This window comes from Glossina fuscipes, unplaced genomic scaffold, assembly GCF_014805625.2.
Source record: "Glossina fuscipes isolate IAEA_lab_2018 unplaced genomic scaffold, Yale_Gfus_2 0, whole genome shotgun sequence".
NCBI lineage: Eukaryota > Metazoa > Arthropoda > Insecta > Diptera > Glossinidae > Glossina > Glossina fuscipes.
In genome coordinates, this window is record NW_023998414.1 from 37060334 (window position 1) to 37077408 (window position 17075).

Here is a 17075-nt window from a genome sequence, read left to right on the forward strand (position 1 = left end):
TCAAAATTAAGTTTAGCTAATGCCAACAATTTGCGAACGGAATATATTTTTTACATTAATAGAGTACAGTAGCCTTGTCCTTAACTGAATAGGTTTTAAAAGTAATATTCGAAAATAACTGCCTATTAGTTCCGGACATTCCTGAACGAATATAAAGATAAATTCTAAAAAAGGATTTCGCAATTGTCGGCTTAAGCTGCATTTTCGCATATATTTAACAGTTGTTTTAATTGATAAAAATAACAGTTTCTCTTTTTATTTTAAATAAAAAAAAAAAAATAAAAAAAACTAATATTAATAAGAGACACATGAAAACACGTTGTATTTGACAACAAACACGTTTTCAACCACTGTAAACAGCTGAACGTTATAGCATAATCGACATGTTTTACTTACATCGGATATACTAAACGCAAGTAAAAGAAAGAGACAACTACAAGTGTGTGCAAAGAAAAATTCTAAGGCGAAAAAAAAGATTTTAATATAGTTTTTGAAAGAATTTAAATAAATCAAAATTCCATTAAAATAAAAACCACAACTTTGTCCGCTAAACTTTACTACTAAAACATTATGAAAATCGTTGTTTTATAAAAGAATAAAGGACTAACATATATTACACGCTTCTTAAAAATAAATCTGAAGCAAGCATACGCAATGAGCAGGCGAATTTTAAAGGAGAAAACAAACTGTCAAATAAACGTTGGCATAGAATAATGTGAAAAGGCACATAAAGTCATGAGTTTTTACGTAAAAAACTTTACTTGTTAGCCTTTTACTTACCATTTTATTTTAATATTATTTGCAAATATCCAATAAGTTCCTTTCCTATGTTTTCATTAATTTACAAATTTATCTATTTATATCTATTTATGTTTATATATGTATATATATTAGCACGTAAGAGTTATGCCCGCAGTCTTTTTTTTTCTGCTTTTTTTATACAAACTCTTAGAACGTTTTGTATGAATTCTTAAACATGAAAAAAGTTGGCCTTTGTTTTCTTATTTATAAGATATTCATTGAAAATCTTAGTAAACTTGTTAATAATTGCGTTTACGTTGATCAAATTTCTATAACAAAATTATTATTTAAGCACATTCTAATCTAAAATTGCTGTGGCGAAAAATTTCATTTTTTTTGCTTTTTCTTCTTTGACTATATAAGTTACTTCACGAAATCTGTGGTGGTTTTACGACATTTTTTTTTCAATTCTATAGTTAGACTTTAAATTAATATAAACACTTCTTTTTAGTTTTTGTACTGTTATTAAAAACTCCGGCTTTTATTTTTCAATTGATATCACGCTTTTATTTTACCGCAACCACACGAGTGCCTTTTTGACTTTGGTGAGAATAAAATTCTATTTCTCAGAGCAAAATTTATTTTCCTGTACATTTTAATTATTTTTTAAAAAGTGTTTCTCTCTCTATTGCTTTCTCTCTTTTTCAGACTTCTCCTAGTATAAAAAAAAAGTTTCACAAAACCAATGCCAGATGCCAGCAATACCTAAATAAATTATGGCAATGATGGCAAATGAGTGAGATGGGGGATAAACACTTTGTTATAATGTTTGCAACACCCAGAAGGAAAGAAAAGCATATATATATATATTCTTGATCAGCATGAAATTCTGAATTGATTAAGCCATGTCTGTCCGACTGCGTTTCTTCATTTTTACGTGGCCCCAAAAACGTCGACTTTAAATTTGGTGGATACATTGGGAGTTTCTGCACGCATTTTGACATTGAAACGGGCGAAATTGGTCAGAGTAAAACAGTGAAGCATAAACCGAACGCAACTCCGATTTTCTAAACAAAAATTTGTGGGGATTTGTTTATCATTCAAAAATTATGAAATTATGAAAGATAAAAGATTGAAAATTTTTATATTTACTGTATGAAAAACTCTACTATATATGCGCGAAAGTGCATAAAATCGATTTTATGCCCATTAATCATACCAATTACCATCCATATGCTTTGTGAATATTAAATTAATTATGATGCATGTCACGGCGTTGTAGATTAATTTATTTTAAGAATACTTTTGAATGAAAATGAAAGATAAATTTTATTCCATTCGCTTTTTTATGACAACAAATAAAAGCATGGAGCACCAAAATTCTTAACGGCGATGGATGTGCGAGATTCGACCCCAACCGAATATAATATTCTTACTTGTTATTTATTTATACAAAAATCGGATCAAGGAGCGCCTATATATTTTTTACTGATTTTACCGTCTTCCCATTAGGTTATGAAATAAAATTATAGTTCTGGACGTATTCAATGCATTTATTCTTTTCCCCTCGGCAAAAGTGGAGTTTTTTATTTTCTTAAAGACCCAAGTAATCGCTTGCGTTATCAACTGAAAGTATACGCGAATAAGTATTTGCGAATTGTGAAGAAAAAGAAAAAAAAATTTGGTAAAAGTAAGTAAAATTTTTTTCTAATTAACGAGCTAAATAAAGCAATGTTAACTAATATTTACATTTCCACAACAATGTATGGTAACTTCCATTTATGCTCGTTCATTAAAGAGAAGAACAATGACAACTGCACTGCAGAAAAAACGAGACGGGCAAGAAAGACCCCCTATCACTACCTTAAAATGAGGAAGTGAATTGTTTCTAATATTTGCAAATGAGGTTTAATATATGTTATATCATTATATGTAGATTTGTGCAGTAGTTCCACGTTTCCAAAGCGGCTTTTCATTATATGCTGGGTAGAATTGGTATGAGCGTTGATATGAGTACATATATACTGTCGGTGTTGCGCTTAGTCATGACTCAAGAATTGTTGGTTTCAGAAGATTGCTAATGGCTGCCCTGCAGCGATCATATCGTAAGTGTTGCAAGAAACACGTTATCAACTATTGTAATGCGTTGTAATGGGAAATTTGATGAAAAGTATTGGAAATATGTCGACAATGGTACCTGAATAGGCTCTTGGCGACAATCAATTGTCTTCTTAAAAAATCGATCCCGGCGATGATCTGCTGCTGACATGATTACCCCGCTGAATTCCATTTGTAGTCTAAACATTTGAATTATAAATTCAGTTTGCTTTTCAAGTCATTTAAAGAGAATAAATTCTTCAAATTTTTTCTTTATATTTATTTTTGCTTACATCGATTCCTTATATATATATTATCGTATTTATAATTACGCGTCGCAACTTAATAATTAGTTGTCTTCTTAACCTGCAGTCCGTAAAAGTAGGATACGAGACAATTTACGATATTGTTAAGTAAAATTCTATCAAATTAAATTCATAATATTAGATTTTTAGTAACGTAGGTCATTATTTCTCTTTATTAAATTTTTTGATTTTTGCAACAATACAATAATGGCTGAATTAATATTTTTTACAGTTGGTATATGGCCTGATAAATAATGCCTTCTATTATACTATATCATTAAATTGCAAATCTTCTTTAAAGTCAAGTATGTGTTGTATGAGTTCAGTCTCAATATTTGGATCCAATCAATTTTACCCAAATTATGTTGGCTGCTCAAGCATTACATTCGCACTTGAATTTATTCTGCTTTCAATAATAAATGGGATTTTTCGTTAACCTCCAGACAGATTGCCGGATGGGCGAAAAAGACTAATTTACCTCGCAAAAAATATCATTATAATGCGTAAAATTGTGAATTGCTTAAAAAATACAACACCATCTTTCCTTTATCATATTTGCGCTCTCTACTCTTATCGTTAGTCTGCTACGTCAGTCTTTCGTAGGATTTTCTTGATTTTTTTTTTGTTTGTTTTTTCCTTCAAGTGTTTCTTGTCTACATTCCAAAAAACAAAAATCCAAAAAAAAAAGAATAAATTTTCGTGAATTATTTTTTAAATATCCAAAATTAAATGACATATGATTCAAAATTTGTTGTGTAAATGGTTAAAACGAAGGAGAAAAAGCGGAGAACGAAATGTTCGGACCACATCCACACGATTATAGTGAAATTGCTGATAAGTTTCGGAAAACAGGTTGCTACAAATATCTGACATCGCCAGTGCTAGCAGCGTCTCGTTGCGGTCCCTGTTTTAGTCCGCAAGAAAATTATTATGATTGGCCTCAGTCTTCCATACCACAACTGGGACCACATCGTTGTCAGTTTAAGAGACATAAATGCAAATGCAAAAATGTTTGCGATGAAATACGTTACAATCTATGGTTAGCTTCAACAAAATCCAGTATTTACATACCCGACACAGCTACAAAATGGTTTGAGGGCCAACAACAATTAAATGCTTTATACAAACGTTTTTCAGAACTTTCATCTCAACAAGCGTTGGCATATAGAATGCGTTATGCGCCATGTACGGTACCAGCAGCATTGAATTTAAAACCCCCGTTACGGTTAATGGGCTATTCAAATGGCGAAGATAATGCAAAATATATGTCACCGGAGTTTGCCGACTTATTGAATAGACATAATGAAATTATGCATAGATTGCATCTTATATCCAATTTGCCGCCAGAATATCATCCAAGAATTTTAAAACACCGTAGGCAAAGACTGGCGAGTGGCAATGAACAAAGCATCGAAAAATTGGTTACCCCTCCAATCTCATTATCAAAGCCGTTCTATTCAAATGTATATGGAAAAAAAAACTGCGAAAATCCACTCAGTTCGGGTTGTCTGACATGCGATCAAGGTTCTTGTTACGCCAAAACACATACAAAAGTTAAATCTTGTCAGGAACTGCCTGAGGAGAAGAAAACTTCTAGTAAACGTAAACGGAGATCATTCAGTTCAGCCTCACATAGTGAAAAATCAAAAATTCTACGGGAGATTTGGAAAAAGCCGAACGCTATCGAAATGCGTGAATCAGTTGCATTATTTCGATTAGATAAGCAAGAGTCCAAGCATATTCCGTTAAAATTACTTAAGAGTAAAAATAAAATGGAAAGTAAAAGTTCACTATTACCACTAATATTAGAAGAACCTGAAAATAAAAAAGTGTTACAAAAATCATCACCGCCGCCTGTACCACCCAAACCAAAAAAGAAATACATTTTAGGAAAACTTAAGATAGTACCTCATTTAACTGAAAAAGTATCAGAAGAACCATCGAACTGTATAAATATATCTCTGCCGCTTCATCGCTTCGAATTAGATAAAGAACTATCATTAAAGTCGTCTCTCTGCTTATCTTACAAATCGATAAGGTCAAGTAAGTCGGAGATGGTACAAAAAAGTTCCAAGATGTTTCAAGCAGTACAAAAAAGTAATTCGGCGCCAACATCGTCAACTAAATCGCCGGCAAAAACATATGGCATTGGCGGGCAAAAGAATACAAGCGTAAAATACCGACAGCTAATAAAAACAAAGTCTGAACTTACCAATATATTTCCCGGAATTGCTGAATAGTACAGCAATCAATCATTAAACATATAGAACACGATTGCAGCAAACGTATTTTGTATATACACGTTCTGAAATTGGGTCGAAAGAGATTGAAAATGTTCGCAATCTCTTACTTGCTATTACTATTTTTTGCTTAGCAAAATTAGACGTTCGATAATGTCACAACGAATCCATTTAATTGAACGGACAGATAGATCTTGCCTTGGGCCAAACACAATTTCATTCATTTTCTTAATATGCGTTACCGGATGAGTATACTCAAAGGGATTCGGTATTTTTGAATAGAACTAAACTTTATTCAGCTACCGCTTTCGAGAAGCATTTTAATTGTTTTTATTGAAAAGCAATTCTTGTCACAATTTCGCAAAACTTAATATTAACATTATTGGCTGACATTGCGAATTTCTCGGGCAGAGAAATGATAAAAAAAAAAAAAAAAAAACGACAACAGAAAACCATTTTAGCTCCGACATCTCAAGAAAAAGTGCACCTTTCGATTTAAACATTTAAACATTGCGGAACATGGAACCTGCATGAATCAAGCAAGGTCAACGAATCATGTAGATAGATAGTTTATATTAATAACACTATTATATATATATATATATATATATATATACAAATGCGTTAAGAACTGTTTTCAAAGCCAGCACTTACCCGCCAAAGTTAATATTCGCGATTAATTGAATTATTACAAATTATTTCATAAATTTTTATTCGCCAGAGAAGGAGGTTTCCAATGCTTCATAAATTGCATCTATCAATTACTGATATTGGAAATACTTATTCTAATCAAATAATAATTATGAGATAGTTTGCAGTCGCACAATACTTACATCAAGTGATGGCTATAAAATCGATTCTTAAATTATAACCGTTACATCCATATCCACTTGAGTTTGTTAATATCTCTTAAATTTATTTATTTTCAATTGCATAAACAAAAATAAACCAAAAGTTTTACAATATCAATTTCTTAGTTTACCCATTTCCTCCACATAGTGCTAGTCTAGCATTTAACCGTTACATTAGCAGACGTTCCCTCGTTCGTGCATGGAATAACAATAAATTTCTTTATTACTTTTTCACGCAGTTTTGACGAACTTTCCTGTCCTATCTTTGTTTTCTTTCTCTGCAGATTATCATCGATCAAGCAATGAATTAAAATCGAAAAGTAGCACAAAAATCTGTTATAAATACTCACTACCTTAGCGTCAGCATGCATTCAATAAATATTGCGTCTCCGCTTGGATCTATAGCGAAATGTTACAACATCTCGAAATAGTTGGATATGTCTTTAAAAAATATTGAGGTTATGTACGACTACGTTCGTAGTCGTAAAATGGCATTCGTCATTTATCAAAACCTTGATTCATAAGATGTCGGCAATCTCCAATTAGAACGAGTATCAAAAACTCCGTAATTGGTTTCATTTTGAAAACCGCGAATACGTTTACGATATTAATCATATGATGACTTATTATAATACGTTTCTCGATTTGATGCCTCCATCGTGTTTGGGATTGGGAAAAAATTACTGAAAATACTATGGTGAGACGCGCCCCTGCATTTAGTTTAATACAGTTATTCATATATAATGATTTTTTACAAAAACTCTTTATATGGAAAGTGGTCGAAAAAAATGGTCCGATTTGATTCATTTTCATTAGCGATGATTTCATTTCACCAAAATATCTCGAAAATTGCCACCTGTTAGTTGACAAAGTAGTAAATCGACAAAGAAATCAATTTTGTCAAATTTGGACCAAATAAAATCTATTTTTTGGATCCTCTCGCATATAAGAATTCTCGGAAAATCGATGCCCTTATATGCCAAAAAAGCCTAATTGTTAATGTTTTATGATGAAAATTTTTTCATGATAGTAAGACATAAATTTAAATGGACCTAGTTTAAATCACATGGGTCGATCTCTTGACCTCACTTCACATAAGAACAGTAACTCCTTGAGGAGAAGTTTTAATTTTTAATAATTTATGATGAAAACTTTTCCATAGTTCCATAGCGTAGCAACTTAACAAAAAAAAAAAATTCTCCGTATTGGATCACGTAGGTCTAGTTGTTAGACCGTACCATATATAGGGATTATTTTGTAGGGGCAGTCTTTTATACTGAGAGAAAATGCTATTGATAGTTTTTTATGACCGAAGATAAAAAGTAATATCAGTTTTAAGAAGTAAATTGTAATGGTCGGACTTCACCGACTATAATGTTCTTACTTGTTCTTCGTTAGGTTCCTACTTGAATCAAAACGAGGTAATGTACTAAATTTAAGCAAAATATCTCTGTAATAAATATAACTATAGTCAATATGAAAATACATCAATTGATGGCGGGCAGACAGATGCCGAGAAAGGTCGACGTTGAGTCGACTGCGAATTTAGAAAACAATTTGATTCTTCAGAATCTTTTAGGAGCTTCTTTTTTTCTATTCGCTCTTAATGAAAGCTTCTTGCTCCCTTGCTTTGAGCCGTGCTTATTTAGAGTATGCTTGAAGGATTCTGAACTTTGCCCTATAATCCCCGCACTCCAACTGTAGTTTTATAAGGTTTTATCGCCTTTTCCTCTGTTATTTGTTGAAGCGAACGTCGATTTTTTAATATAAATGGGGATTTTCTTGGTTCAATTGTTTTAGATAACGGGCTTTGGTCGCTTCGACTTGCTGACTGAGTTTCCTTAATTGAAAGAGATCTATTTTCGATTCGATTGGATCTTAGCATCCGTAGTTTTGCTATTGAAGTTCTTTTGCTGTTTGAAGTTGACGCTCTATGAGATTTTTGTGTTGATTCACGGTTAGCTAGAATTACTGGTGCATTGTTATCCTGCTCCAATTCTCTGCTACGACTTCTCGTTTTCAAGGCTTTTGCACTATATTTTTTCGGGTTGCGTTTAGATTTACTAGTCCCTCCCTGATGTGAATCATCATCTTTTTTTAATTGCTTCTCGCGAATTGTTTTTTTCAAAGCTTTCATACTATACTTTCTCGGTTTGGGTGGACTAGATAATGGAAAGCTTTCTTCGTCACTTGTAGAAGTTTCTTGTCGCATAGCACCTTTATGCTGATGGCTTTGTCCCTGAGATGCTTCTTTTCGCATTCCTGTCCCATACCCAAATTCTTCACGGCGCAGATGAACAGATACATCCGAGCGTCGCATTTCTAAGTTGTTTGGCTTTACCCATATCACCTGCAGAGGCTTAGATTTCCTAGCACGCACTGCAGATAGCTTAATTTTTCGGTGCAGTGTTGGTTCAGAAACTACTTTTTTACTTCTCTTTGTAAAGCTCGTACATCGGCGATCTGGCATTTTTCCACCTTTACAGGGTTGTTCCGATCGTATGGCTAATGATGAAGTTGGTCTTAATGCTTCTATGCTGATCTTTGGTTTTGTAGGATGTAGCTCGTATTCATCGGGCAGAGCGTTTAAATTGTGTAACTCTTTCAGGCTTTCAGTATGTTTACGTAACAATTCCATGAATTCTGGCGACATATACTTCATTGATTTCTCCTCTTTCTTTTCAATACACTGCCTTATTGGTTGCTTTAAATTTAAACGATCAATGGGTGGTGGAATAAATAACGATTGACCTTGGGAGAAATATTGACGATAGGCCATTAAAGCCATTTCCGGACTCGACTGTCCACAGTTTGTCAATAGTTCTTTTAATTTCCTTTGACTTGCATACCATTTGGAAGCAGTGTCCGGTATTAAAATGCTTGATTTTCTTGAAGCTGCTCGTAAATTACGATGAATTTCATGGCAAGATGCAGTTTTGTTTGATAGACTATGTTGATAACACCACGGCGATACAAGATCTTTAGGCATGTCATAGTAATTGCTATGAGGGCCAAAGTAGTCACCGCAGCGCGATGCCGCTAATATTGGCGACGTCAAGCATTTGAAACCGCCTTTTTTGCGAAATTGATGAGCAACTCTGCTGTAATCCTGCGGGCACTGTTTGCTCATTTTTTTTCCAGCAATTTCGGTGTAGTTTTAATCATTTACATAAAATTTTTGGAATTTAAATATACAACATATAATTTCACATGTGCAAAAAACAGTTTTTCATATATATTTTTTAAAATTTTTTTATTTATTTATTTTTTTTTGTCTATTGATTAACGAACAGCAAACAAAATAAAAGCAAATGGAAACTTGAAAATCATGTTTACGGAAAGACGTAGTATCCACGGAAAATTTAAATTTGATTCAATTTTCAGAAAAAGGAAAAACAAAACAAGTAAAAATAATATAGTCGGGCAAGGTCGACCCTTAAATATTCTACGAGGCAGCGGCAGAATCCGCCCAGGAAACGTTTCTTTCGGTCTGTGAATTATGAGTTCACACTCATGATGGCTGATGTGAAGGATAACTCTCTGCGTATAATAGAACTTGATAATAATTTATATCAAAAGTTTCCCAACATAGAAGTTTTTTTTTATTTTAAACAATCGAAATAAGAACCTCGGATATATTCTTGGCAAAATCAGTGGCCGCTAATGTTCCATTTAAAAAACGTTACATTGTCTACATACCGTAGGAATTTTGTGAGATTCGTAGGGTCGCACCCATCCTTTTTTTTACGAAACACGAAATTTTTAGTACAGCTTTCCCCAAAAATTGACTTAAATTTGGTCCATTGTGAAATTTCTGCAACACTGCAGAAGTTATGCGATTCAGTAAATTTGATTCTAATACTAATTCTCATGTGCCTTTAGAAACAGTTCGCTTAAGTATTTCGGGGAATGTCTTACTTTCGCATATTTGCTTAGAAAGAATTAGAAAGAATTTCTTTTTAGATCGTGCATCGAGCCAGTATTGCATTGCCGGTAATGCAATCGATCCGCTCCCAGACTCGCGCTATCTGTAAACAAATGTAAAATATGCAATGTAAGGGTTGGAAAAAATTTTGTGAAATTTTGTCAATTTCAGACATTTCGCATACTTTCAGAATTTTTAGAGAAATTAGTTTGTCCGATTGCCGTTTAGCCGCGCAATTCTTTAACGAATTATGTGACCTTCTGGCTTTGTAACGTCATCGCTATGGTACGATGAGCAGTGCCATAATTTCTTCTTATATAATATATATGTCTATAAAGCAACTAGCATCTCTAAAGACGCATCTCCAGGTTAAGATAGCATTCATAACAACCATCTCAAGGAATTTCAAAATATGCTAACCACCGGCTACGTGGCTTCATCATATTTTGACATCCAAGCTATCATCTTGAAGGAAAAAATATAACCCGCCTATTAATCTTAGCTCGTACGGAAGTATTGTATTAGTTTACAACGCGCCTGGGGGTGGTATCTCGAATCCGCTTTCCAATATGGTTTTAGGCGTCTGAGTTGCGCCATAGACAATATTGTTACTTTTTGATGTGCAATCAACTCAGCCAAGGGTCATATTCTCGTTGTCTGCTCCTTGATTCTGTTAAGATTAATAACTGAAAGTCATGGCAAACAAATAAAAGCATGGGGCGCCAAAATTTTTAAGTGTGCTGAGTATGCCAATTTCTTGCAAGAAGTCGGATCAAGGTGTGTAAAATTTCGTGTAAAATTTAAATTATTTTTTATTAAAATTGCATATCTATTGAAAGAAAACTAGTTAAAGTATTCTATTCCCCATATAATCATCCAGGTCGCATATCTTTATGGGCAGAATTTGAATTGTGTGCCTCTTCCATCCTGCCAATAATATATTTTGTGATTGCTTGCAAAAGAATCGTAGCACTTTTCGAAAAAACAATAAGTCGTCTATTGAACGCACCAGGAGAAAAAATATTTGCTGAAATATTGCTGCCGAGCCGAGTGATATGAGTCTCTAATGCAGATAGTAGGCGCACGCCGCTATTGAGTGTCATAACTTAAACGAGATTCACCTCTTAAAAGGATGCGAGCCGTTAATTTGCTTTCATCAGGCGAAGAAGGGCGTTCTTAGAATACTTTCATTTCTTGTATCATCATAGGCATCTCTCCAACGTCTCGGATTGTTATACACTTCAGACGTTTTTGATCATTGTAATATTCATCCCTCGGTGTATCGTATTCACCTCTCCAATTTTCATCAAAAATTAGGCATTTTTGCCATATTAAGGTTTACTTTTCAATAGAAACCTTGCATAGGATAGAATTCAACTTAGATAGACCTATGTAGTCCAAGTACGATAAAGTAATAAACTACAAAAATCAGATTTTATTTTTAATATTGAAAAAAATAATATTGAGAAAAACTTTAAAGAAAAAACGAGTACCAACGATTTAATTACCTTTAACAATAAAAACTGAAAAGAAACATTGCATGAAAATATATTGATTTTTCCGTTTTCGCTCTATGAGACGATCAATAGTGAGAATATTTTGACTTTTGTCGTTTACTTACGAAGATAATGACGATGGAATCCGATTGATTGAAACAAAACATTTAGAAATTTTAATTTTTGCGCTTATTAAATAACTTTACCTGTTCACTACATTAATCTGCACAGGACTTAAGATAGATCCATCTTTTACTATATCGATCAATACAGAAAGTGATTATGAAGCGTTGGGCCGTCATTCTGCCCACGTATTTTTATATTCAGCGTACAGTTCGCAATTTTTGAGACAATGCGTTTAAATATTATACAATGATATGGTTTGGTCCAACGATCACTTTTTTTTTGATTACTCCACATATAACGACTCATATTGAAAAGTCATTATGGGAAGAAATATTGTATTTTCGAAAATTTAGCAACAAAAATCGCTAGATAACAGTGTTTCGACATTTTAAATTAGTTTGAAAAATTTGCATCGGCGGGGCAATTTTCTATGCCTTCTCTTATATAAGCGTTGCTACGAAAACTGATTCCTTATATTATAGTAAAACGGATATAATTTTGAATATTTCATGGTAAGAATTAGTTCATAATAGTAAATTGACATAGAAATCAATCTTAACGAATTTGAATCACTTAGGTTCATTTGTTGGATATAAGAATTCCTCCAATATGCGGACCTAATCATGCAAATAATGCGTAATTGTTGATGTATTATAATCAAAACGAATAAGTGTAACTGTATTAGGCAAAGTTGTGTAGGCTAGCAAATAGACAGCGTCGGCCGACTATAACGTTCTTACTTGTATTTTCCAAATGTGTTTCTAGGGCATAGAAATATACATCAGTGCTCGATCGTGTAAGCAATTTTGATTAGCGTAAATATTGGAATAAATTGTTCTTCCATCCTCCACACGCCCATTAAAATTATGATTACAATTTCAACATATTGGCTAAAGCAAATTAATCTTCTGCTTTTCAATCTCGTCACATCACAATTAGACTATCAGCAAAATCTGTTCATTCAATTTCGCCGACGATTATCAAAAACCGATATATTACTCCGCTTGTGACGCCAAAATTGTAAGCCCATCAAATTGCAATTTTGAAACTGTATCAAATGTCCTCTCAATGGAATCGAGTGATTGGGTATCATTGCGTGAATTTCGGAAATCATTGAAATAGCATCAAGGATCCAACGTTCATTTATCAGAAAGTCACATCTAAAAAAAAAAAAAATAAAATATAGTCGTTAATTTTAATGCCGATCAGGTGCTATCAAATACATATATGTAAAAAGTACATACAATAAGATATATGATCTACGTTGCCGATTGAATCTATTTTTGGTCTATTTGTTTGTAATCAAGTATTATAGATTAACTATGGGCACAAAAAGATTCAATTGAATCCTTTTTCTTGTTTTTTTTTTTATTAAATAGAACATTGTAGTATCACGGCAAAATATATTAATTTTACGCAAGATATCTGTTAAATTTTCGGCTATAGATCGAAATTTATTGAAATTCTACATATCCGGATGGATTATTTCAGTTTTTTTTTTTTAGTTAGTTCACGCAGACGCATGCCTAATCCTTCGAGTCCTACGCCTACTGCAACAAATAAGAATATTATAGCCGAACAAAATCGATTCATATAGATGTCTCCTATAGCTAAGAAATTACTAAATATTATGCCTTGTTACTGTTTAAAAGCGTACTTTTTATGGAAGAGAGCCCGAAATGTAAACTAAAGTACTCTAAATTTAGATAAATTAATCATCTCGTCAAAGATCTTATTATCGTTATATCATTGTTGCCATAAAAAGGCTTATTTTTTATAAGTTCCCTTATAAGGCGTAGATTAGAAAAACTGATCCAAATTTGGTACAATTGATATTTAGGTCAAACTGCTATTATAGAGTTGTTCTCTCTGTGAAATGTTGAGAATTGCACGGACGATTTTGCAATACAAATGCTTTCCTTTCGTAGAAGCGCGATTTTTTCAATATAAAGCATTATATGGTAATGATGTTATATGTAAGGTGCGACCTTTGGTTAAATTTTGCGTAAATATCACAAAAATTTTGGTGTGTAGAATGATCACAAGAGCCCGCACAGGCACTCGACGGACATGCTTTCATTGGTACAAAAAATAATTTGAAAAATTATTTTGAATCGATCGGTATTATAAATATAAAAGTATTTTTTACATACATCCGCCCAAAAGGTCTTTTGCAACATATATATATATATGTACATTACCTCTAACGCGTAGATGCAAAAATTGAAAGAAATGCTTTAGAAAGCTTGAATTCGTTTTATACTTTGCATCACTGGAGGTGCGTTGTATACTATACTCTATGTAACATCCAAACGGGCTTTCTATTGTGTTGGTTAATTTAGAATCAATTTATCGATCGTCCATCTGTCCATCGGCTTGGTGCAGTTGTCCAGTTATTTTTGCGCTTGTACAGATTGCAATTTTAAAGATATTGAATTTGATACACAGATGTGTTTGAGTTCAAGAACGAACTCTATTGAAAATAGATTTGAGCGAACAACTTTGCGGTTACCCTACACAAAAGACTTTGTTTTGAAAAAAATTTTCAATTGCAATTTTCCAAATTCCAAATTTGATAAAAATCGCTCTGTAACGATATTTCGGCATTCTATCTGATTTTAAAAAATTGAATCGGATATAAAGGTTCCCAAGAAAAGTAAGCCTTTCTATGGCAAAAAAAAATCTAATTTTTAACATTTTATTATGAAAATTGGTCCGTAGTAATAATTTGAAATAAAAATTAATTGTACCAATTTGGACTATTTTTTGAGCTCGACACTATGTAGGCGATCCCATCTCACTTTTTTTTTACATATGAGCAATATATAAGAAGAAGAAGAAGCGAACGTTATCTAATTCTTCACCTAGCTGAATAACAATGTTTTTATTTTTTTTTGCTTCACTCACCGGCCACTATATAATTAATTGGTGAATTTATGGTGAAATATGGATAGTTCCTATTGATATATCATTATAAAACACAACTACAGTGAACCAATTATTTTCTATCGGTTTTCGTGTGAAAATATGTGTTCCATCTGTACCCAATATCCGCTGAGTATTCACAAGGAATATATATATATATATATATATTGAATCGCGCTCATAATAAGAGTGCTTAAAGGAGCACTTAAGGGCGTACTCCACTCGAAAATTTTTTAAAAATAAACCGTCTTTGTTTCTAATGATTTAATGGATACTTTTCAATCTCCTAGAATATAGGGGCCAAATTATCAAAAAGGAATTTTTTCCTTTAAAACATCGCCTTCGATCCCAAGCGCTCCAAAAAATTTGCCTGCATCAAATGAATTCCGAATGGAAAGTCAACGGCATTTCCAAAAAACTATTTGACTTTGGCTATGGGGCGAAGAGCCTTTCAAAAGAAATTAGTGCTTCTGCCAAAGAACTAACAGTGTATAATGCAAATTTTTGACATTAATTTTCTTGCTATATATTTTCTACCATCAATCATTTTGTAATGCAAAGTCTAAAAGTCAGGCTCTTTCATAAAATATGCGAGAAAAGAGAGTAGAGAAGAATGTTTGGATAGGCAAGATCATTTTCTGAAATTGCAAATTAATAGTAAAAGTAAATAAAGGCGTTCCTGTAACACATTTCAAAACTTTGAATGCGTTTTTTTCGAAAGATGATTTTTCAAAACGTCAAGCAGCATGATTTTACCATATTTCATTCCAATTATTTGTAATTTTTTTTTTGTGCTTTTTTTTAATTTAATATTTCAAATAGTTTTTTTTTTTCTTCTCATTTTTCATTCAAATACTCGTCAATTCCACAAAAGTCAATGCTTTTACGATCACCTACTTACTTTTCTAACTATAGACATATATATTAGATTAAGAGGTTTGTCTATTCAATTGCACTGCTTGGCCAAGACCCCCTTAAATTAAATTAAATATACGTCGGGAGGTGTTGCCACTTTTTTATACTTTTTAAAAACATATAATTTCGTTACTTAAATATCTGGTCAATATAGTCGCCGAATATTTTTATTTTATTATCTTTTTTCGATTCAAAAGTAGTGGTCAAAAAAACACTATTCTTAAGGCTATTGCACCTTCTCTCCCCCCTTCGAACGCTTTGCTTATGTAAGTAGGGCATTAGTTCAAAGTTAACCATAGTTAATATTTGTACACTTAATGAAATAAATTCGATCTTAAGGCGTATGAATAAAACGGATCAAGTTGAAATAGGCTTACCGCTTGCCATCCTCCTCTGACATGCATGCAGTGACGGGAAGAGTACATTTTTGCTTTCTGCATTTAACTACTTCGAAGTTTCCTGTCACTTAAATAACGTATCAGTTAAACATTGAAAAACTTATTGAAACGGAAAATTTAACCTAATGGTAACCTAATGTTACATCACATAGAAATAGCTATAGGGCGAAAGCGAACAAAAATATATTTGCTTTCGCGATTTTAAGAGGTGCTATCTGTTCTTCTTATTAGAATCGCTATGATAAGTAAAACAACCAGCATCGTCTGTATCTTTTGTATTCAAAAAAAATTTCCTATCACCTAATAGGTGCCTCGTGAAATAATTCGTATCGTAAGAAATTCGTGTGTAAGAAATTCTAATTTGAAAACCAGATTGTTTTACAAAATGAAGTAAGAATACAAATCAAAAAACTGTAATAATTACACGAACTGTCTTCTCCAATATTTTTTTTTCTTTTTCTTTGAAATTCAAATGATTTCGATTTGTATTTCTTCTTTTCTTTTTTGTTTTTTTTGTGCGTCAAATATTTATTGTGGTAAATAGGTAAATTTAAAAAAAAAAAAAAAAAAGGAAATAAGTAACAGGAGAATGAATTCATTTTTCCCAAGGAGTTTTCAGTCAGATTTCAGATTTATTTTCGCAAAATTAAACTTTCTGGTAGCACTGTTGAGTTCATCAAATTGCATTTACGTTGTTTATCAATTGCAAACCTTGTGTGTCTATGAGCATAAATTTGCTAAGAATATTGGACAAAATAATATAAACTTCTTTCAATTGTGCAAAATAAAAAAATCGAAAATTTTTGAGAAGCATTCGTTAAATATATTAAATTAAACAGGCAGGAAGGCCATCAAACATATATTTGTTTGCTGCGTTTTTGGTAAGTATATGGATAGGAAAATGAAAACAAAGAAAGAAATGAAATACAGCATGATCTTACAGTGACAAGCAAAGAGGTCAAAAGTGGTGGGATAGTAACCAATTGTAGAAAGTTTTCTTGATTTGTTTTGCGGCTGCTTCATACAAAGAGGGAGTTATCCAAAAAAAAAAAAAAA

General features: G+C 32.6%; 2 protein-coding genes and 1 long non-coding RNA gene across 4 annotated transcripts in view; 1 reads left to right on the forward strand and 2 right to left on the reverse strand.

Annotated features, from left to right (window-relative positions):
• The window catches only part of LOC119639472 (protein strawberry notch), a 30511-nt gene extending 29390 nt beyond the window's left edge, over positions 1–1121 (reverse strand). The window contains exon 1 of one of the 2 annotated variants that reach the window (XM_038036910.1): positions 781–1121. In XM_038036910.1, the coding sequence (XP_037892838.1) occupies positions 781–783 (3 nt within the window). In that variant the 5' untranslated portion in view covers positions 784–1121. The remainder of the gene's footprint in view (positions 1–780) is intronic. The other variant, XM_038036992.1, reaches the window with a different exon arrangement.
• A 6791-nt stretch (positions 1122–7912) lies between these two features.
• Positions 7913–9493, reverse strand: LOC119634257. The gene has a single exon (XM_038028335.1). The coding sequence runs from the start codon at positions 9362–9364 to the stop codon at positions 7913–7915; it is 1452 nt and encodes a 483-aa protein (XP_037884263.1). The 5' UTR covers positions 9365–9493.
• Positions 9494–16859: 7366 nt separating this feature from the next.
• On the forward strand, positions 16860–17075 carry LOC119644664. The gene is made up of 2 exons (XR_005248550.1): positions 16860–16900; positions 16963–17075. It is a non-coding gene; the product is annotated as an uncharacterized LOC119644664 (long non-coding RNA).